A 21,357-nucleotide genomic window follows, 5' to 3' on the forward strand; every position below is an offset into this window, starting at 1 on the left:
ATTTGCTCCTCCACCCGCCAGGTGGGCATCCGCATGTTCATCCTCGAGCATCGATTCTCCATTGAAATTATTCTTTGAGAATTCGACTCCATCCCGTGTCTGTCTGCTCCGTACCGTCTGCTGTGCACTGTCCGGTGTCCACGGGTCTGAGGTTACGACGTCTTTCCTCAAGTTTCTTCCGCGAGGCATCGAGCCCAAAGGAATACGAGACTCGCTTCGGCACATTCCTCATCATCTCCGTCGTCGTCACGAAAGGTTAATTCGCCCTTGGCATAAGCATTCAGAGACCGACAAGCCTCGTCGGATAACTATCTAGATATTTATCAGAGACTCTGAGACAGATTAACGGCTTCCCCTCCCACCCTGCGCCGCCCACATTTCTAGTGCCATGCGGCTGCAAGCCTCACAACCACAAGTATCCGAGGCTCTGACTTGGCGTTATCTAAATCCTCAGTCGCGTATCTTTAGCTTTCCTCATGTGGACACTGGACAGTCCGTCCTGGATCTCTTTATCCGCAGATCGGAACTACCGACCGTCCAGGGAGATGGTATCTATCTGTCATTGCCAGAATGGCTGTCATGACCCATGACGCTAGAAAAGAAACAGCGATCGATGATAAACCCATACCCTGGGCCTGAGGTACTCGGTCTTATGTCTGGCGGGATAGCAGCCCGATCATGCCGTGGATAAGGGAAACCCTCGATCCCCTTCACGAGGTCAACCGCTACAGCTGACCCTTGACCAATTCAAGGACCCCCCCATCAGTAGTCTAACTAGCCGTATCTTTAATCGCTAATCTGTATTATTGACGCATGAGCAAGGTTACTAGGTAGGTACGTAGTATGGACTCTATTGACTTCTTCCTCGGGAGGACCATAAACCAATCACAGAGAGTCTAGATCAATTCCAATCATCTGTCAAGAGGTCAAACTGCAGCTGGTCTTCGCATGCTTTACTGACATGATGCACGTCACTACCGTGGTATGGGCGCTGGGCGGGTGAGATCGAGGGCATGAGGAGGAGGGGTTGGATAAGATCCTTGTCCATTAAGTGTCGCTGTTTGCTTGATGCAGGACAGCGCCAGGATGTAACGAAGGAGTGTCCAGGGTCAGACATGTTTGCTTTTTGCTGTAGATGTCAGGGATTCTGCATGGCTAACCATAACCATAACCATTTATTTATAATCCTAGCATTCCATGGTCGACTCCTGGTTATGATACAAGTGGTACACGTCCAGTCTACCGTGCGAATTATGGGACAGGATAGATTGAGATGCTCACAGGGATTCTGTCTCCTCGTCTGTTCTGGAATGTCGATCCAGTCCATTGGTCTTTGTGTTGGCCTAGCGGCGTACCATCGGCCAAAATCAATGGATCAACCATATAATCGATCAAGTCCCTTGAAATACTTAATGCAACCGTGTGTCCTTTTTGTTCAACTACAGGGTAGCAGGCATTACTTCCAGCGCTGGCATACAACTTGTGGACTGGATGTCGGAGAAACAAGCCTGAGTCTCACATGGGCGTATCCTCGTTAACTGACTATATAGATGAACCTATTGCTGGCCCTAGCAGTCCTGCTACGACAAAGATGCGGTCGTTTTCCACTGATACAGAGCGCGCAACACAGCAATGCCGCCTGACTGTGTTTCAACAGTACGTCCTCGTCCTCGGTCATTATAGTCCTTCGACCGGACCTCGGCCAACGTCGGCCTGTTCGTCCAAATCCATGTCTCTCTCAATGCCCGTCGTTGATCTGAGGACTCTGGCCTCTCCGCGCTGCCAGCGGTCCGGGATGGACAGCTACGCAGCGCACCAATTAGCTCCTCAGAGCAGCCTTCGCCTCTATCGCCGTAATTCTCATAATCGACCGCGCCAGGAGGCAGAGGGCTTTGATCGAGAATAGCATCATCCAGAACACGATATCGTCTGCCCCACCACGTGCCAAACTTGCCGTCGTCATTCCTGGTAAGAAGAGCAGCATTTGCGTTGTGCTCGATCCAGGGTCGGTAGGCCCGGCATCTGGCCAAATGCCGCTCATAAACATACTCCCAACCATTGTCCTCGGCTTCCGACGTCCGATTCGTAGCGGCCAAGAATCGCTCCTCTTGCGGATACATAGGCCGGCAGAATTCTGTGAGATGGTGGAAGAAGATGCCCTTGAAAGTTTGCCCGTTCTGTGAGCAGCTGCTAGAAGAGTCGCAGGACTCTTCAAGCACGCCACCGCGACCAAGGCCAGCCCACTGTCGGCCGCTCGTGTTGGGCCATCCAGTAGCACGAATGACCTTCCGAACGAGTTCGTGCCCGTCTTGCAGGTAATCCTGTGATGCGGTTGCAAGCCAGAGGCCCCTGAGTCCGCTGAGAATGACTCCCTGGTTGTACGTGTATACCATGGTGTTGAGAATATCACATCTGCGCGTACCAGGTTGTGTTTCGCTCCGCCAGCCACTAATATGAAACCCGTCAGCATACAAGCCTCCGACGCCCATCATGTTCGATGTCTTGAGCCACTCATATCCCTCAATGGCAGCTTGCAGATGAGCAGGATCGTGGGGATATCCATCTGACGCAACTTCGCTAGTTGCCGAAGCCTGAGCGAAGGGCGAGCTGATTTCATCTCCAGGGTGGTAAAGATACATGCCAACGCTGGCAGATATGTAGAGCTCGTTCGTGATTGCGTTCTTGTAAGGACTGAGATACGGACTCCAGATCATCCCGCCCCCACAGAGCGAGAGGTCCCATCCACTGGACGCAAGCTCGTGAAAAAGTCGCGCCCGATGAGCCGCTGGAATCCGAAACTGAGCTCCATGCCAGCGATGCTTTGTGGTCGCATTCGACGACGAGAGACGATCGTAGTGCAAGTCGGAATGTAGAACCTGAAACTTGATGTTCTCCAGCCATCCCAGCACAACCCAAAGCATGTCGTCAAAAGCTTGCCCTCTCAAAGAGATTGCATCTTCACCATAGTAGAACGCAGAGGTTTGATCGAAGAAGTGGTTGATAAAGTTCTCGAACGCCAATGAGCGTTGAACGGCGGACTGGGGTTCTCCCTCAGCATCTTCGGCGTCTGCAGAAAGAGTTGAGAGCAGAACATCGCCCACGGTGGAACTGAGCGACGAGAGGGTAGCGGAGACATGAGTTCCCAGGACAGCAGCCGTCCAGTCAATCGCAGTCGGCCATTTTCCCTGCCATAACTCAAAATACTCCTCTTGCATTACATTCAAGGCGTCCACAAGATCCCTCAGCGTGCTGCGAATGGAGTCCTCCGTCTCTGCAATCGGCTTTTGGGGCGTCAAAGGCCATTCTTCGGATGATCTCCCGGAGTCACTGGGCACCGTTGACTCCTGCGGAAAGGGTTGCTGCGGGGAAAGGACGTCCTGAGGCACTTGCGCCAGCGCAATGGCCCCAGATTGTATAAATAGGACGCAAAGATATGGAAATAAGGATATGGGCAATACCATATTGCCTGAGTTGCGCCTCAGTCATCGACAGAATGCTTGAATGATCGATAAGCAGCAGTCTCGCGGTCAACGGCGGGAAATCACTGTGTCAAAGAGAGTATATGCGGAGTCTATAGACAATGGAGATGATGAAGACCACAAAAGGCGACCTGCGACCAATCGAGGACAATAAGAAATATTTCATGTCATGCCGTGTAATAATATCGCTGGCATGAGATGTTGATGGCTGTGGACTCGCAGCATGGAAGGTTCTTTGGACGATAAGTCGATTGGATTGCGGGGAAATCTCCGTCTTGCGGCTTCCCGGATTTGGCTTCTCATTATTCCTCTCAGCTGGACCGGTTTCGGTCCAGCTGACCCACGCTTGGTCTCTCTACTTTTATCACCTGAGTCTTCGAGATGAGTATAAACTGAGTCTCCAACACTATAATATCTGCAGATGGGTCTCTTTTACACTGGAGATTTCCCCGCTTGGTGGCTTGTTGATCTCAAAGATAATCACGCGGTCAATATGTAGTCTCATGGAGGATATCGCTCTGGTCCAGTACGGCAATTGGTCTTGTGACAATACTTGGGTGCAGTTACTGCAAATTCATAATATCTGCTACGTTGATTATCCTGCTTGACCTCTACTTCAGTACGAAACTCATGTGGAAGGTGACAGACTAGATAGTCCTTGACCCAGGCGAGGATTGAGACCAGTAACCTCATCAAATACCATTGCATGGAATGTTCCTAGCAGAATATTATGGGATATCTTGTTGGTAGAATGCCATTCATTTCACATCTTCTTGTCTGAGCATTAGCAAGCAGCACTGGAAATCCTCCGGAGGGACGAATACCTACCATTCTGCAAATAGGTCACAGTGCCGACAACTATCTCCCCGGCCAATATGATAGATCACAGTCAAAGATAGGGCGCTGACTCGGGAGAGATGATGCCGGCGATATAAGCACAATGAACTTTCATGTGCCCCCAGCACTCAATAGTGACAAACCCAACCAGCAGCTACACGTGCCGTGTCCAAGATCGTCATGGCTATTCCCAAAACCGTCTGATCAGAACACAGACCATCGCAAATCAGAGGTGAGAGAGAAGGGAGGATGCGCCTCGACCGAAGGCTCTTTCATCGCAATGTCATGCTTAATCTCTTGCGTTATCAGCTCCCGGGCTGCGGCTTCTGTCGCGGCTCCTGCTACGACCTCGCCCATTGCGAACGCCCTTTTGTGCTCCGCCTTTGCCCTTGTTGGAAGGAGGAGGTCGGACAAACGCATAGTCGACATGGATTGTCTGGTCGAGCAGTTTGGCTCCGTTGAGGGCTTTGATAGCTTCAGATGCCTCGGGGAGGGTAGAATATTCAATCAATGCGTAGCCCTAACGAAGAAATTGCAATGTCAGCAACTTCCATGGAGACGGAAACAAACGACGTAGCAAAGGGCGAGGTCAATTGCAGAGCAGGAAAGACTCAGCTCACCTTGACATAACCCGTCCGGCGATCCAGATTCAGGCTGAAGTTCTTGATTTCTCCATATTCAGCAAAAAGATCGGTGACATCTTCCTCGGAAGCTTCTTCATGAATGTTGGTTGCGAGGATAATCCATCCTTCGATGCTGCGCACTGCAACGGCTCCCGCCTGTGTTTGAGGATCGAAACCTCCGCCGCCAGATTGTCCCTGAGGGATCTCCTCTTGCGGGACGTCGACTTCCATTTCTGTTGACATAGTGATGGTATATAAAGAAGGTTGTCTCAAGACGGTAAATGAAGACCGGAAGGCGAGGAGTGCGAATCAGAATAAGAGAACGCTTCTGGCGATGTAGCATCCATGATAATTGACATCGCGGAAGCTTGGCGCCATGGTGATATGATTATATAATCACGTGATATCCTTCAGAGACATAGAGAGGTACATGCAGTCAAAACTTACCCCAGAAAATTCTTAGATTGAGAGTCAATACATGCGCTGTAGTCAGCTCTGTCTCATTTTGCTTCAGCAATTCTACCCATCTTGAGCAACTATGGCATGATCTTCGGAGTCTTGTCAGAGACGGATTTTGTTAAGACCCTGTTCATCGAGTCTTGACTCTCAGTGAATTTCAGGTATAAATTGTAGTATGAATATTGAGGATATAGGATGAATAGAAGAATCTGAGACTGTGGGATAGCTCTAGAAGCTACAGAGTTCTATTTGAAAGTAAAGCACAGTAGAGACACTCTCTGAAGTAGTTGGTTGTGATTCCAGACATTTTAGATGAGCGATGGGCTGCAGTTGAAGGCAATGAATGGCCTTAGTATCTTCTCAATTGATAGGCCATCTGAAGTACGTGTCGAGGCAAAAGACTGGTCTCGAGTATCTACCTATAATCCCACAGAATGACAACATGAGCCCTCGTAAGACCAATGTTGCGGGAGAGAGAGAGAGAGATAGAGAGAGCGAGAGCTTCTATAAGTGAAAATTTCCATGGTTATAGCAACATCCCTGTGCAATTGCACTATCTTCAGTATCTATAGGCTCTCAGAAGCTGTGATGATCAACTCAGTCTTCTTAAATGAATCGCTCTTTCACAGGTCTTGTAGATATAGATGATCTCCAAGCTTTTAACTACTATCAGCAGTCTATGACCAGATGCAATGGATGTCTGGGATGTGAATATTGACAGGATGTTCTGTCAAACTCCTAAGTGTAGCTTCACTGGAGTACTGATGTGTGAGGACAGTGAATGAAGCCCTGCCACTGTTTATTTAGCAGATGCACAGCACAGCGCGTCACTGTCTCCCATCTCTCTGTTTTTTTCTTTCCCCAGTGTTCACCTTAACTCACAGAATCCCTTCTGAAAGAGGAGTAAATATACTTCTCATCAATTCATCAAGGCTCGATTCGAAATGCAGTGGTGAGTTCCAAATCTAAAGCAGCCAAACTTCTTGACAGGAACACTGACAGATTACCCTTTCTGGACAACAGCGACGATCCAAACTGTGCTTGCCAGCCAAAGCCCAAGAAGCCTCCAGAAAAGCCACCGAGCATCAAAATATTCCTGCGTGGTTCTGGACCGGAGCAAACTCGCGAGCTACATCAGCCTGATTCTGAGCTTGATGTGTTCTTCGACCTGATCTTGCACACCATGATAATACGAGAGATAACCAAGGATCCTAAGACTCGCAAAACATTCCGTGTCACTTACCTGAAGATTGATGCGCAGAGCGTCCACTTCGTCAACATGCATGGCCTTGCCGACGAGTCGCTTTTGCTATCTCTTCAAGTGAGAGAGTCACTCTGCGACGTCAAAGGACATAAGATGCGTATGAGGGTGAAACATTTCGGATTCATGCCGATGGAAGACAGCAAGCTGTACACTGATGTGTACTGCTGTGACTGGTCTGAACAGAAAATTGAAATCCTCCTACCAGGTAAACGGATTCATGAGTGGAAAACGGTGGCCCTCATTCTCTCAACCTTTCACAGGATCTCGAAAGAGCAGTGGTGTCTTCTGGTGAACATGGCGGGCGCTCCCGGCATAGCAGGCTTGAACTGGAAAGTCATTGAAAGCGAATTGTGGCCTGAGAAGACCGATTTCAATGAATTGGAGGTCGCTGAAGCAAAACCGGTGGACATGGTCGTCTCCTAAGCGAAGCGGCTGACGGCACAAATACTGCGCAGATGTCTCAATCGGCATGTATTTCGACAATATCAGTCGATTCAATGGAGAATTTTGGGCTATCAATGCCGTTTTGATCAGTATTCTTGTGGGAGGAAAGTGAACAGAAGTCATCTGACGACCTTGATGGAGCTCAACTTTGAACTTTGATTGCGACGCACGAGGGTCTTGGCTGATATTAGTTCAATTATGCCCGATCTTGGATGTTATTAACCTATGGTTGATTGAGACGAATCATGTCGACGGTTCTCTGTCCCGACTCCCGAGGACAATGCATAATGCTACCTAGTGTAAGCCTAGACAGGAAAATTCATATTTGGAGGAATTGAACAACCTCCCTTTGTGAAAATACCCATCCTCATCAAGGTAGCTCGAAGCATGGATTTCATCTTTGATATACAATTTCAAAAAAGGTCTAAATCTGGCTGTAGGTCTTCAATGGATGAACGGTGGATGGATGTGTAAGTTGTGGTGTTGCAGAAGGAAGACCAAGGAGTGATCCGCAACAGAGGTCACGCTTCCTCCTGACAACCACCACCAGAGCTCCACGGATTTGCATACCAGCTCTATTTAACTACTTAAGCCGTACGCTCATAACGCATTCACCCATGAGTCTACTTGACATTGTGGTAGATGTTTTCTAGAGACGGTTAAAAGAGTTGGTGTCTCTCCCTTTCCTCCCTTTGTTGATGCCGCCCTTGCATGATTGAACTGACTTTAAGACAACTTACAAGTTTCATATGGCGACCTGACGATCTGTAGCCGTCCATCCAATAGCTTTGGTCTTTGGGGTTGCAGAATAGCTGTTGTAGCCCCAGTTCAAGCTGTTCTTCCTGCTGGAGGCGTTCAATTTTGTGAAGCTATGCTATCGGACTCGTCCAATACTACATGAGTTACCGAAGCGGAATGGTAGTTCAAGACTCGTGCAAAATGCCTAAATGCTCTCCCGTCGAGTATGCAGTGATAAGGTCTGCTTGCAAAAGGGAACTTGGGAGAGCACCGATATCTTCAGTCCGGCCGCGGTCCGCTTTCAAGCTAACCATCGCGGACACAATGAGATTATGCTTGGTTGGTTGATATAAAGTCCATGAGCTATTTCGACTGAATATCCCTTGTCTCACCGAGCGTGTTAAGTTGATAGAAGTCTCGAAAGGGAGGGAAGCAGGGGGAATGATAATTTCAGTCAAGACTACAAATCATCGACAGATGATAAACAACATATGGAAGGTCTCCTTCTTATACCTCGAGACTCGAGAGCGAGTAGAGATTCAATTTAACTCTCTATGCAGGAATAAAATAAGGCACAGATGCTCATCCTGCCTCGATTCATTTTCCCCCTTCCTCCTCGCTTTGCAACTCTTTTCTTCCCCAATATGACTTTCAGCTTACTGTCCTATATTCCCTTCCAATCTCGGTCACTCACTTTATGATTCAAATGAGTCTCTGAATCCGCATCTCCGGCTCTCTCTAACATCATTCAGCTTCGTCTCTCTTTTATCCACTCATTGCGTCTCAGTCGCTTGTTCAAAGAACATCACACGTTCGCTCTTTGGGCACTTCGTCTGGCATTGGTAGATGCTTCATTTCCCATGGTATTGATTCAGGACTGTCTTTCGTTAATCCTTGTCTCTGGTTGCTGCTGTGGTCAATGATCCATTTGGCCATACATTCCTTTCTGTCCTGAGTCATTGCTTCCTGCAAGAGGCTGCTACCATCATTCCGATACTGATTCAGTCCTACAATCTTATGGGTTCAGCAGGTTACTGAACCATACAACATATTCCTCAGCAGCTACATGGGGAGTGACTTGTTCCTGTGGTCTCGATCTTGCTCACTTCATGCTTTCGTTGTGTCATTGTCATTCATCCTATTCTAATATCATCCTTGCCCTCTCTTGCTTGAAGCGGCAATCTCCACTGCAATGTCACACTCATTGCGAATCCTGCAGTGGCTCTGCATCACTGTAGGGCTTGACCTGCTCGTGCCGTCCTTGGCTGCAGATACGAGTGCATGGAAGTCCAGGTCTATCTATCAAACCATGACGGACAGATTTGCACGTACCGATGGGTCCACCACTCATCCATGCAACACCACAGAAGGGCTGCGCTGTGGTGGTTCATGGAGAGGTACAATTGAACACCTCGATTACATTCAAGGAATGGGGTTTGACGCCATCATGATCTCCCCAATAGCCCAGAATGTCGAGGGACGCGTGCAGTACGGAGAAGCCTATCATGGCTACTGGGTCCAGGATATGTATGCGCTAAACCCACACTTTGGCACTCACCAGGACCTGCTAGACTTGAGCAAGGCTGTTCATGACCGGGGCATGTATTTGATGGTAGATACTGTCATCAACAACTTGGCGTACATCACCAACGGACGAAACCCGGCAACGAGCATTGACTATTCGGCGCTCAGCCCATTCAATGACGCAATGTTCTTTCATCCATATTGCAAGATAACCGACTATGACAACTATCCATTGGCGCAGACTTGCTGGACAGGTGATGATATTGTTCCTCTTCCAGATCTAAAGACAGAAGATAGCCAAGTTCAGAGCATGCTCTCGGACTGGATTAGAAAAATGATGACTACATATTCAATCGACGGTCTACGTCTGGATGCAGCCAAGCATGTTACACCAAGCTTTCTGCCATTGTTCCATAACGCTTCTGGCGCCTTCATCACTGGCGAAGTTTTCGAGCCATCCGTGAAGACGATCTGCGGATATCAAAATGACCTCCCCAGTGTCCCGAATTATCCCATCTATTATTCCATCTTGGAGGCATTTACGAAAGCCAACACAAGCTCTCTGACGAATCAGGTAGAGGTTATGAAACAGACATGTTCTGATGTTACGGCCCTTACTTCGTTCTCGGAAAACCACGACGTGCCCCGATTTGCAAGCTTCAAGGATGACATCGCGGTAAGGAAGCGAACTCAAGTTGCCCTTTCCAAGTATTCAATCGATAATAGACTAACCCTGGCGCAGCTCGCTAAAAACGTTCTCACATTCACGATGCTGTTCGACGGCATACCGATGATTTACCAAGGGCAAGAACAACATTTCTCAGGGGCCAATGACCCGGAGAACCGCGAGGCCTTATGGCTTTCAGGTTACGACACCAACGCTCCGCTTTACCAACTAGCGACGAAACTGAACAGAATCCGAAAGCATGCAGCCCAAATTGATCCAGCGTATATTGACTCACAGACCTACCCCATCTACACAGGGTCTAGCGAGATGGGCTTCCGCAAAGGCGTCGAGGGCCGGCAACTTGTGATGGTCTTGTCATCTCAAGGCACGAACAGCGGCAAATATGAGCTGGACATGCTAATAGGCTACGAACCTGGATTTGTGGTCATGGATGTGCTCACTTGCGTCAACTACTCGGTTAATGACATGGGACTTCTCAAGGTCAGCATGGATCAAGGCGAGCCTCGGGTCCTTTTTCCCGCCGACATGATGGAAGGAAGTGGTTTATGCGGATTCGGGAGGTCGAATGGGACGACGTATCTTACGCTGAAAAAGAACACGATGCAATCTTCTGGTAATAGGTTCTTGAATTGGCCCACCTTGATCCTATTGTCAATCGGTTGTTTGGTTTCATGTATGATATGATGGTGTTGAGTCCTACTACATCCTTTCAATATTCACCTTGAACGCATTTGTTATATAATCTCTCAATCAATCTAGATGTGATGTACCCCAAGGCAGCCTCTTACGCTCAATCGTGATGAAAAGTACTACCACAACTCTTCTAGCACAGAATCAGTAGCTCGCAAATTGCTTTCCTCCTTTTCTTAATGTCACTTTATATGAGTGGAGATTGTCTTCCCACTATTTCTAGCTATACCAGAATTTGTAGACTTCGGTGGTGAAACCCTTCTAGACCTCCGATCTTGAGAAGGGTATAGTATGCCAACCAAATGCCATGCCTGGCTGTTAGAGGTGCTAAAATCAGAAAACCTCCAGAAAAAACCATACACCCTAAAAGCCAGTTCTTGAACAACTGTAACTCAATTATCATACAAACGAGACCTTGGAGATGTCGAGTCAGAAGACACCAACTTCCTGCGCACTATTGTTCTGTCCTGAATCCGTGCGGGCTAAGTGTGGTAGGAGGCAAAACCGATCCATGGTAGATGTCGATTTCACTTCAAAGCAAGATCACGCTTACTTCCGGTTTTGGCGCTGCATGGCCAAAATCTGTACCATACGGACGAAGATGTTGATGAAGTCTAGCTCGAGGCTGATGCTCTCGTTGACGACATCCCTGCGAACAAGTCCTCTTTGGGCCAAACGAGCGTGGTGCAGGATCTTTTGGACGTCATAAAGGGTGAAGCCACCGAATACAGCGAGACCACCGTACAACCAAATCTTCTCGGACCACATCAGAGCACGTGTGGCAGTGGCGGGAATAACGAGGGGAGCCAAGCCGGAAAGAGCAACGACGGTCACACCAGCGAGGAGAGGAGCACCTAGGTAAAGGTACTTCTCCTGCTTCGCGGTGGCACCGACGAACGCAATCGAACCCATCATGCCAACAGTGTAGAGACCGGCACGAGCGAGCAGAGCAGGGTGCATGAACATCAAAGGGGAAAGGAGCGCAGCCTGAGTGACGTTGAAGGCAGCCCAGAGACCATACTTCATGACATAGCTAAGTATTCGTCAGCATACCATCCAAGAAGAAAAGCGACTTGAAAAACTTACTTATCGGGAGAAGTGTAGTAGGTACCGAACATCGTGCCCATGCTTGCAACCAGACCAACACCGGCAACCAGCCAAGGGTTGGTTGCCATCAAACGATAAGACCATCCATTCATGTGCAGAGCTCTAGCGGCGATACCGATGATACCAATACCAAGTCCGGTGTGCATGAAAGTTTCGTTCAGATAGCTTCGCTCGTAGTCAGGCATTCCACCATCCTCTCTTGTTTCACGGTTGAAAATGAAGTTGGTAGCCATGATAGTGCCACCCACAATGGCCGCACCATAGAGCAGGCGCTGAGTGAGGTTGCCCTGAGCTGTGCCGTAAGTGGGCTGCATGTACGTGCGCCGGAAGGCATTCTGGAAAGTCTGTCTGGACTGTGCGAAGATCGAGGACGAGGAGGGACCCAGAGGCTTGGACTGAACGGGCTTGATAGGTGAGTTGTGGATGAAGCGAGCGGTGTTCGCTGCCTTAGGGGCTTGACGAAGAGCCGTTGGAACGGCGAAGGGGCGCCTTAGAAAGAACGCCATGACTGCAATGAATGTGTCAAAACTAGGATTGGTGTCAGTGGTGACGCTCAAAGCTGGAGATGACGATGGTATTTAAAGCAACGGGCCGGTGATATCAGCAATTCCGGCCGCAGCCACTACGGGAGTCCGAACGTTCGAGAAGTGCAGTCACGTGGCAAATGCTTACGAACGCTGACATAGTGGGGGAGGGGAGGGGCACACAGAGCAGGAGAAATTGTGCTGCGGAGGAATCGGAGTTACTGATTATCAGCTGCGATTGTTTTAAATGGTCAATCTGAGGCCGTAGCTGAGAAAGTGCAGAATAGGTAAAGTCTTTCGAGTTGGTTGACTCAGCCATCTTTGTATCTGCAATTGACATCTCAGACAAGAGTGCTTGTCGCCATGACTGTGTCCCTCGAGACCATACATCTCCCTCATCTGCCTTCAACTCTGCCTTTTCATATAGCTCTATATCGTGATGTGAAAAACGCACCATTTCTCCGGCAGCAGCTGCTGTCAGGCAATGCTGAATTTGAATATGCATTTATTGACGCGAGCATGGTATGGACCACATAAGAAACCTCCACTTGAGCAAGCATACTAAAATGAAATAAGGTTCTTTCAAGGACACATATCCTTTCTGCCATCTTCAGAGCGGTTAATGATTATCTCAATGGGCGTCTCAAGTCGCGCAATGTCCATTCGGAAATCGTCTTCTCTTTGAGCCCCGCCAACAATGTGCGTTTCCGGAGTGCATGGACAAGAGATATGCTTTTCACGAACATTGCTGACAATACTCCAGATTGCAGACTCTTTCCGCAAATTTGGCATTACAGACTCGACGAGAGATCTGTTGGTGGTGAAAGTTTCTGTGACGCCAGATGTTACTCATGACTTGGTAGCGGCGCATCTGCAGCAGTCCATTGAGGGTTGTCCTGTACAATTCGCTGATGAGACATTGTCTGAAATCTCGGACGTTTCGAAGATTAAAAAAGCCTATAAGTTGGGCGCTTTAAGCGCTCAGGACGAGGAGAAGCGACGACTTGAGCTTTCGTTGATAGGTGCAATTGCTCTGCGGGGGGCAACGTGATCAAAAGTCTTTCTTGCCTGAACGACTATAACCGCCTCCCTCTGGGGATCTTTCATGCGATGCTCGATCTTACAAGAGCAAGATTACATGCCGTTTGGATTGACCTGCGCGAACGCATCTATGACCGTGTCCGAAGGTTCTTCAGGGTCAATCCCCTTTTACTGCCCTTCTAAAGCAGTGGGGCGACAATCTACAGTGCGGCGTCCAGTGTTTCCTTGTCACCGGATATGACCTTATGATGAACTCGAATAGCACACAACCCAAGGCAGAGTTCTTGGGTGCTGGCGTCAATTTGCGCGTAACCGATATGGGCCACTCAAGAGTCCGTCAATGCTCACTAACGTTGCGATGGACTAGAATATATCTTGATACTGTTCTCGAAACTGAAAATAAATTACCTACTAAATCTCACATCCATCTTGATATATACAGAAGTTCTCAGCGAAATTTGTCGCGCCATGTAGTTTCGTAGCTGCGAGGGGTATGGGACCCGTTGCCCCGCCCACCGATCAATATTACCTAAAGTGGTAATTACACAATATTCGCCAAGACACACCTGACACACCTGCAAGCTTTATACAATTCCGCCTTCATCTTTTTTCATTCATCCTAGGACTCGTGACATCGAGTTCAACAATGGAATAAAAAATGATTTTCTGAGCTCTCTTTGCAGCTGCACAATGCATTATCTTTCTGGACTCTATATCAGACGAATGACTTGCCGACAGGGTACGGTCCCTCGCCGCAAATCTGGTTCGCCACCATGCCCACAGCTACAGACGTAGTCGTTCTCTCATCTTCGCCAGATCAGGTTCCCTCTCACTCTCCAGCAGAGACAAAATGTGATCCGGAGAAGGTATTTGGCTTATCACCGCTCCCTTCGTCCCCTTCACCTTTGCCTTCTCCGTCGGAGCTGTTTCAAAAACCCACGCGCTCCCGGTTTTTCAAGACTCAAGATGGAAAAGATGGCTCGTCGATGACTGCGAAAGAAGGATCTGAAACAGGGACGAAATCGAAACATTTGGCTGCACCGAAGAGAAAGACGGCGTCTCGAGGGGGAAGACAGAAACGGGTGAAAGACACCCAATCTACGAACGAGTCACAAACGGTCCTTGGCCATTCTGAGCCTCCCATTCCAAAATACAATGAGTGCACTTCCAAGAAAGGGGCAGGATCAAAGAAAAAGCGCACAGACGCTGCGAATAAGCGCACCCAGTCCAAAAACAAAACGATCATGGGGAAAGTAGCGAAATCCGGCAACACCGAGACTGACAAATCGGGAGATAAAATTAAGGAACCCATGACTTCGGACGTCTCACCGGGAAAGAGCGTTGCGAACAAATTGGAGTGGGAGAAGGATGGCTTACAACTTGAAGCAGCTATGAAGAGAAGGCTAGATTGGACGCCTACCAAGGATACTGGCAAGCGAGCCGTCGCATTGGATGATATTGACGACGATAAAAATCGCTTCGGCGACCTTCTATCCGAATATGGCTTCTCGAAAACTACCACCGCTTCTCAAGGTGACTTGAGATTTTCTGACGATGGCGCTCCAACGAAGCGCAGGCGACTAGAGGTATGTGTTCTAGGGTTGTCAGCAACCTACAGCGCATACTGACCTTTCTACAGCTCGTAGACTCTCGAATCCCATCAAATTCTAAGCGGACATCACCGGAGGTCGATAGCAACCATTCAAATGACGGCAGCACTCGATCCTCGAAAGCTCCGGCAGCCGAAGGGAAGCCGAGGAAAAGGAGCAGAAAGATTACAACTCTTACTGGTCGTGTGACCGCCCTATACATCAATGAGGGTACAGATTCCTTGGACACAGCAAACACCATGGTTACAGCCTCAGAAGATGTTACCAACAACGTCCTGCCTAAAGGCAAATTGTGCTCTAAATCCCTGAACATCGGCTCTTGTGTCCTCCCTCCTGAGGATGCCATCAATTACTTGAAGGACCAGGATTTGATGTTCGGAACGTGCAGTCAGCTGGAGCGGGAAGACTCGCCAACGATGCTCAGAGATATGCAAAAGGCAATACGCGCATCAGAAAATAGTATGACTGAAAACAGCAAGCCTTCTTCGACCACAAGGGCAGGGTCTGTGCTATTTTCTCGAACCGCAGTATCGCGCTTTCAAACCCCAAGGGATTTGTGGTCTGTCGCAGCTCGAGATATGGATGGATCCCTAGCTGAAATTGAGGTGCTGGATATGGTAGACATTTCTGACATTTCTGAGCTTCCACCAAAACCCAATGGTGAGCTACAGGACAGAACTGAAAGGGACGACGAGAACACAGCGTTTCAGGAAAAAACTCTCAAGCCTGTAGAGAGTATGGATACAGTTGAGGCGGCAGTCGACACGCACATGGAAACCTTGACAACAAGAGAAAGTAAATCGGAGGAAACCGCCTTCGTGGCGTCGGAAATCCGTCCAATGCCACGATTCGCTAATTGGAAGGACTCTACTTTGTCAAAAAAAGTCAGATTTTATGGTTTCAAGCCAATGAAGAGTCGCAAGAAGATGATCGAAGTGCTTGAAAGATGCTGGGAGGCACAATTCATGAGCACGCGGACCGGGGATCAAGAGGTTCCGGGGAAACCAGATGACGGCTCGACGGAGAAGGCTGGCACAATTCAATCTCAGTCAAAGAAGCAAACCTGGAGGACGGATGCAGCTGAAAAGGCAGAGAAAGAGATCGCATGTTTCAACGAAGAGGCGAAACCGAGCACAGCTCTAGAGGATAAACCGAGTCAGCCGTTAGCGAAGTTATCATTTGCGGATGTGGAGGAGATTGAGGATTCGGAAGATGAGCTCATACCATCTCCCAGTCGGCTGCAGAGTCGTTACATGCGCCATATGTCAGAAAGCAGGAGCAGCCAGCCTCTGCCTGTTTCAGCTACGCCAACCAGTCCGACGCGGACAAATGGTGACAAACCTTCTCCTTCTGACATTGTAGTAGAGTCTAGTCTGCCAGATCTGGCTAGTCAGATAACTAAGGCTGTACGATTGCAACCACGATCGTTCTCCGTTGACTGCAAGCGCCCTAGCTGGCATGAGAAAATCCTGATGTACGATACTATCATCCTGGAGGACTTTGCCACCTGGCTCAACATCGAGGGACTGGGACTTGTCCATGAGGACAGAGAAGTCAGTGCAGAGTTTGTGAGGCAGTGGTGTGAGAGCAACGGCATCTGCTGCGGTTTCCGAAAGAATAGCAGACGGTCTGAACGGTAGCCATCGTTCGTTATGAGATGAGCTGTCTGGAAAATATTTTTTCTCTTTTCGCACATTATCGGTTAGAGGCACATTGGTCTGGAGTTTTGGTCTCTTCATACTTCTATACGGCAATTGGGAAGATACCCCTGGGATTCATTCGAGCATATGTGGGGGTCATGCCATTTTTTATGGGTTCAATTGTGCTAGAATCTATCCTCTTAGTGACGATAGAAGAACTAGAACATATCCATGGGAGTATGTATTTCGGCGCAGTACACTATGCCCAGGTTCTTGATTAAATTCAAATAGATTAAAAGTACATGGCTTCAGCCTTCTTAAGATGTACATGTAAAAGCCTTCCTTATAAGGGCAACCCGTTTTCGAGGGGATTTCTTTTCTTCACTGGCAAACTCCAGAGGCCGCCTTCTCATCTTGCTGCACCATCCCACGAGTATCAGTATTCGCCTTCAGGCCCACTTAGAGCTGAGAACGTAGAGTAACTCACCAGGCAGTATCCGCTCTGGCAGACGCCCATACTTCCGTCCTTCGTGCAGGGTTGACCAGCCGGGATCTATGTCACCGCATTAGCAATCTTTCTCATTCAATAAACCATGACTTTCAGGCTTGTATACTTTGGCTGTGGAGGTAGTAGGCGCAGTAGGAGCCGCCAAAGCAGTGCCGACGAGGGCGAGAGCAGCAAGGAATGTGAATCTCATGTTGTCTTGGATGCTTGAGATCAAGGGAAGAGAATGAGTGACTGGAGTGGGATATGGGATGAGTGATTGAATGAGTGAGAGATAGTAGTTTGTCTGTTAGGAAGGAGTGTTTGCTTGAGTAGTCCGATGAATGTCGCCCAAGTGGAATGGATTTATATATACTTGTGCCACCTGCTTTGATCTTCAGGGTGATGCATTGGTTTCTATGTATAGAAGTCGTGATGCTGCGAGTGTGGATTGTACCCCCCTAGGAGCAGTTCTGATCCTCAGGGGAGATGACGTGGATGGGTGTTGCCTAGTAGATCAGTCTGTGATGGCGATATCCCGGTGGATACTGATTGGAAAAGCCGAAGAGCTACCATCCTCGAGTGTCTAGACTATCTACTCTTTGGGAGCGTTTGGTGGTATGGTACTTTTTGCTTTTGATCGAGATACACGTACGGAGTGATCGGTGCACATCCTCAAGAACAGCAAGCAAGGGGTGATGTTCATATGTCAACATTGTGAAGCACCTTAAATCATTGACTCCTGAGAGCCGGGCTTATTTGTCGTCTATTTAGCCAGTTGCTATGGCTGGTTGCTTCTCAGGAAGAAGTGCTTTTTTGAGTTTCTTCTCCAGTCAAGATTGAAGTGCATAGACTATCGTGTACGGAGATAATAAACCGTACGCTCCTGGGAGACAATGGAGGGCCAACATCGACTGACGGTGATGTCACGGGGACGACGGTGATGTGGACTTGGGGACTCCTGAAGGATTTCCATATTAGGAAGGACAGGATGTAGATGAGACGTGTCATGCAACTATCACCACACTATAAGCAAATAGCCTCGTCAATCATAAATTAGGATTATCTAACATTCTAGACATGAACAATGAATGAGTGGGATATCTAAAAGTGAGGGACAATCAGGAGCAAACCCATCAATAATGTCGATTAATAAACGCCAACCAAGATCCTTCTAAGCGAAAGCATGTGCAACGCAGTTAAACACAAATCATATAAAATGGTAAGCAGATCAAGTGTAAAAGGGTATCGCCATGCAGTACAGCGTTCCAAAGACACCTTGGACATTTTTGTCATCGCCAAATATTAACGCCGGCTTGCTCAGCATTCGGGAACACATAAAAGTTGTGCTGCTTCGTCCTGTGTCAGTCTTCTCAAGAGCAGTTGGTTAGTTCTGCTGAGGACCGTCATTGTCTCCCCCATTCTGTAACCTCCTAAGAAAATCTGCCATCGCCATCGTAGTTGGACTTGCACCCTGCAGGTAATTAACTGGTTGTAAGGTAAGTTGTGCAGGGTCAATTGTTAAGGGGTCTGTTGCTGGGCCCGCAGTATTGGCAGCATTGGGATCAGACGGCTGATTGTTGAAGGCCTCGAGAAGAGCTCTATCAGCAGGTGCCATGAACAAGTCTACTGCGGGATCCCCACCATTGTCACCATTGTCACCATTGAAGCCATTGAGGTCGTTCAGATCAGTTGGTGCAGCGACAAACCCTGCGAGCAAATCATCATCGAGACCGGCTATCGTAGCGGGAGCTGCCAGAGCAGGAGCGGTTACAGCGGGACCGGCCGTAGTATTCTGGTAACCAGGTTGCTGTGGTTCCAGAGCCGGTCGACCACCACCCTGCTCGGTCATTAGGGGAGCAACTTGGTTAGCGAAAGCTGGATCATTGTGAGTAGCACCAGAATTGGTGTCATCATTGTCTGCACTCGCCTCAGGAAGTGCCCGACGGTAAGGACTAGAACCGCCAGATGGAACGTAGGGAGAGCCTTGCCTCGGCGGAGGGGTTCTTGGAGCAGGTGGGAAATTGGCAGGTTCTTGTGTTACTGCAGGAAGGTTCGGAGCAGGTGGACGGTTGACAGGTTCTTGTCCTGCTAGAGAAGCGTTCAGAGCAAGCAAGAAGTCGGCAGGAATTTGTCCTGCCGGAGGAGGGTTTGGAAGAGGTGGGAAGTAGGCAGCTCCTTGCCCTGCTGCTTGAGGATACGCACCGTATGGGGGATAGGTAGGCGCTTGCCCAGCCGGAGGAGGATACCAAGGAAATTGCTAGTCTCATGTCAGCATCTGCACGTCTCGCCAAGGTGTCCGACAAAATAACAGAACAGTGTAGGTTAGAAGAGTTGTTACTCACATTGTGGTTAGGATACGCTGTCCGATAGCCCGCTAGCACATGACGTAACTGCATATTCTCCTCTCGTAGCAGGTTAACATCTCGCCGTAGTAAGTTAACATCTCGCTGCAGCATGTTAACATCTGCGCGGAGCCTCCCAACCTCAAGATTCAATTCGTCTCTGGCCCGTTCAGGCTCCTGCGGACCTCCCCGAACATAGGGATTCTGGTCTCGGAAAGTGTATGTGCACCGTATATTTTGTTTCACGCATTGCGCACAGCCATCGGGATTGCTGTCGCACCGCACCTTCCGATCCTGAAAAGAAGATGGTGGTTAGTCTCTATGTAGCAGAAAACTGAGCAATAGGAGGAATGCAACTCAGAAAAAAAGCATGAGGAGGAAAATTGAAAGAGGAGCCCACTCACGGTATACGTTTGCGTACTCATCTATTCCATGCGTTGCAGCACAAGACAGAGAAGGAAGGGGTTATTGATCACTTACTCTGCAATAGTCACAGGCTCTGTCGGTACGCTTGGTAGGATTGTTCTCAATCTTGCTACGAGCCCTCTCCACGGGGTCTGGCACTGGCTCGCCCTTTTTCCGACGCTGCCTTTTCACCCGAGGCTGGTTGCTTGGTTCAGTCGAAGGTCCTGCAGTGGACTCTTTGTTGTTGACTGAGATTTCCCCTGCTGCTTCTTTTGCTGCTTCGTTTGCTGCTTCGTTTGCTGCTTCGTTTGCTGCTTCGTTTGCTGCTTCGTTTGCTGCTTCGTTTGCTGCTTCGTTTGCTGCTTCGTTTGCTGCTTCGTTTGCTGCTTCGTTTGCTGCTTCGTTTGCTGGCTTCGTTTGTTGCTTCTTTTGCTTCCTGCACTTGTTCTAGCCTCTGTTTCCCCTTGTCTCTGCTTTGCTCAGCTTCTGCGGGAGCGGTTTTAGTACCAAGGGCCTCACTACTCACAGTTTGGCCAGCAACGGCAGCTGTCGTTTGCGGGGCTTTGGCAACAGCTTCAGCGTTCAACGCTGAAGAGGACTGTCCACTCTTCGCTCCACTGCCTAGGTCTGAGGCTCGCGCTTGTTTCTTCCGGTTGTCATCATTGTCGCTGCCGTCGACATCGTCAATCCCCCGCTTTCTCCCAGTCATCTTGTCTTGGTGTACTTACTGCTAGGAAGTCCGCTTGTGCAAAGACCGAGGGTGGTCTGTACTTCGAATCGGTCTGAAAGGATGAAGCAGGAAAGGAAGTGCGAGTGAGACGATAGCTGATTGTGATATAGAACTGATTTCTGTCGGAGAGTTCCAGAATGCAGAAAGAGAAAGCTGTACTTATACCTCATCTTGACGGGGTTCCGCTGTGCATTTTGACATTGGCTTCATTGTTGGCATTTCTTCAGATACAGAAGCAACAAAGCATTCTGAAGTATACAATGTCAATTTGCACAAAGAGATCGGGTTATTCAAAATCTTTCATGGACATGGTAGAGGCCAAAAATAGACATCAGTTTTGCTGGATCGACCTGCAAGCTTCACAAAGTGCGAAAGACCTTTGGTCATAGCCGTAATAAGATTTTCAATGAAAAGCGGATGAAGCATGAGGGGCATTGTGGGATCTATCCCCTCTTCAAAGCAAGCGCAGTCTCTGAAGGATTAGATTGTTTTGAACCTGAATGGCATCAATAACAAAGGTGAAGGTTGCTGATGAAAGAAAGCATTCAACAACCCCTGACTTACTCTTTTATTTTCCTTCATTCGTCTTGCCTTGCACTGGCACAAAGGGTTTATGAAAGAGGACGATGCTGTACCGGGAAAACAAAATGAAGTTTTGACGACTCAAAGAACAAAGAATTGCTGGAGCTAAGAATCAGGGGTGTGCAAGATTGAGAAACATGAAA

At 48.6% G+C, this 21,357-nt stretch overlaps 8 protein-coding genes across 8 annotated transcripts; 4 read left to right on the forward strand and 4 right to left on the reverse strand.

Annotated features, from left to right (window-relative positions):
- Positions 1-1,580: 1,580 nt before the first annotated feature.
- Positions 1,581-3,461, reverse strand: CDV56_107016 (putative glycosyl hydrolase; the record flags this gene model as incomplete). The annotated part of the gene is made up of 1 exon (XM_026760635.1): positions 1,581-3,461. The coding sequence occupies one exon, from the start codon at positions 3,459-3,461 to the stop codon at positions 1,581-1,583; it is 1,881 nt and encodes a 626-aa protein (XP_026614350.1).
- A 1,144-nt stretch (positions 3,462-4,605) lies between these two features.
- On the reverse strand, positions 4,606-5,182 carry RBM8A (RBM8 family RNA-binding protein; the record flags this gene model as incomplete). The annotated part of the gene is made up of 2 exons (XM_026760770.1): positions 4,606-4,836; positions 4,937-5,182. 2 exons carry the CDS (start codon positions 5,180-5,182, stop codon positions 4,606-4,608), a joined length of 477 nt encoding a protein of 158 aa, XP_026614351.1.
- Positions 5,183-6,342: 1,160 nt separating this feature from the next.
- Positions 6,343-7,085, forward strand: CDV56_107239 (uncharacterized protein; the record flags this gene model as incomplete). The annotated part of the gene is made up of 2 exons (XM_026760858.1): positions 6,343-6,350; positions 6,422-7,085. The coding sequence occupies 2 exons, from the start codon at positions 6,343-6,345 to the stop codon at positions 7,083-7,085; spliced, it is 672 nt and encodes a 223-aa protein (XP_026614352.1).
- A 1,951-nt stretch (positions 7,086-9,036) lies between these two features.
- On the forward strand, positions 9,037-10,740 carry CDV56_107368 (alpha-amylase; the record flags this gene model as incomplete). The annotated part of the gene is made up of 1 exon (XM_026760987.1): positions 9,037-10,740. One exon carries the CDS (start codon positions 9,037-9,039, stop codon positions 10,738-10,740), a length of 1,704 nt encoding a protein of 567 aa, XP_026614353.1.
- Positions 10,741-11,295: 555 nt separating this feature from the next.
- On the reverse strand, positions 11,296-12,359 carry CDV56_107465 (Bax Inhibitor family protein; the record flags this gene model as incomplete). The annotated part of the gene is made up of 2 exons (XM_026761084.1): positions 11,296-11,779; positions 11,833-12,359. 2 exons carry the CDS (start codon positions 12,357-12,359, stop codon positions 11,296-11,298), a joined length of 1,011 nt encoding a protein of 336 aa, XP_026614354.1.
- A 381-nt stretch (positions 12,360-12,740) lies between these two features.
- On the forward strand, positions 12,741-13,428 carry CDV56_107534 (EKC/KEOPS complex subunit CGI121/TPRKB; the record flags this gene model as incomplete). The annotated part of the gene is made up of 3 exons (XM_026761153.1): positions 12,741-12,899; positions 12,954-13,076; positions 13,141-13,428. 3 exons carry the CDS (start codon positions 12,741-12,743, stop codon positions 13,426-13,428), a joined length of 570 nt encoding a protein of 189 aa, XP_026614355.1.
- Positions 13,429-14,191: 763 nt separating this feature from the next.
- On the forward strand, positions 14,192-16,668 carry slx4 (the record flags this gene model as incomplete). Its single annotated transcript, XM_026761210.1, has 2 exons — positions 14,192-15,004; positions 15,058-16,668. 2 exons carry the CDS (start codon positions 14,192-14,194, stop codon positions 16,666-16,668), a joined length of 2,424 nt encoding a protein of 807 aa, XP_026614356.1.
- A 1,871-nt stretch (positions 16,669-18,539) lies between these two features.
- CDV56_107756 (putative C6 finger domain protein) lies at positions 18,540-20,611 on the reverse strand (the record flags this gene model as incomplete). The annotated part of the gene is made up of 5 exons (XM_026761375.1): positions 18,540-19,412; positions 19,498-19,791; positions 19,902-19,922; positions 19,978-20,349; positions 20,429-20,611. The coding sequence occupies 5 exons, from the start codon at positions 20,609-20,611 to the stop codon at positions 18,540-18,542; spliced, it is 1,743 nt and encodes a 580-aa protein (XP_026614357.1).
- Positions 20,612-21,357: the final 746 nt, after the last annotated feature.

This window comes from Aspergillus thermomutatus, assembly GCF_002237265.1.
Source record: "Aspergillus thermomutatus strain HMR AF 39 chromosome Unknown NODE_97, whole genome shotgun sequence".
NCBI lineage: Eukaryota > Fungi > Ascomycota > Eurotiomycetes > Eurotiales > Aspergillaceae > Aspergillus > Aspergillus thermomutatus.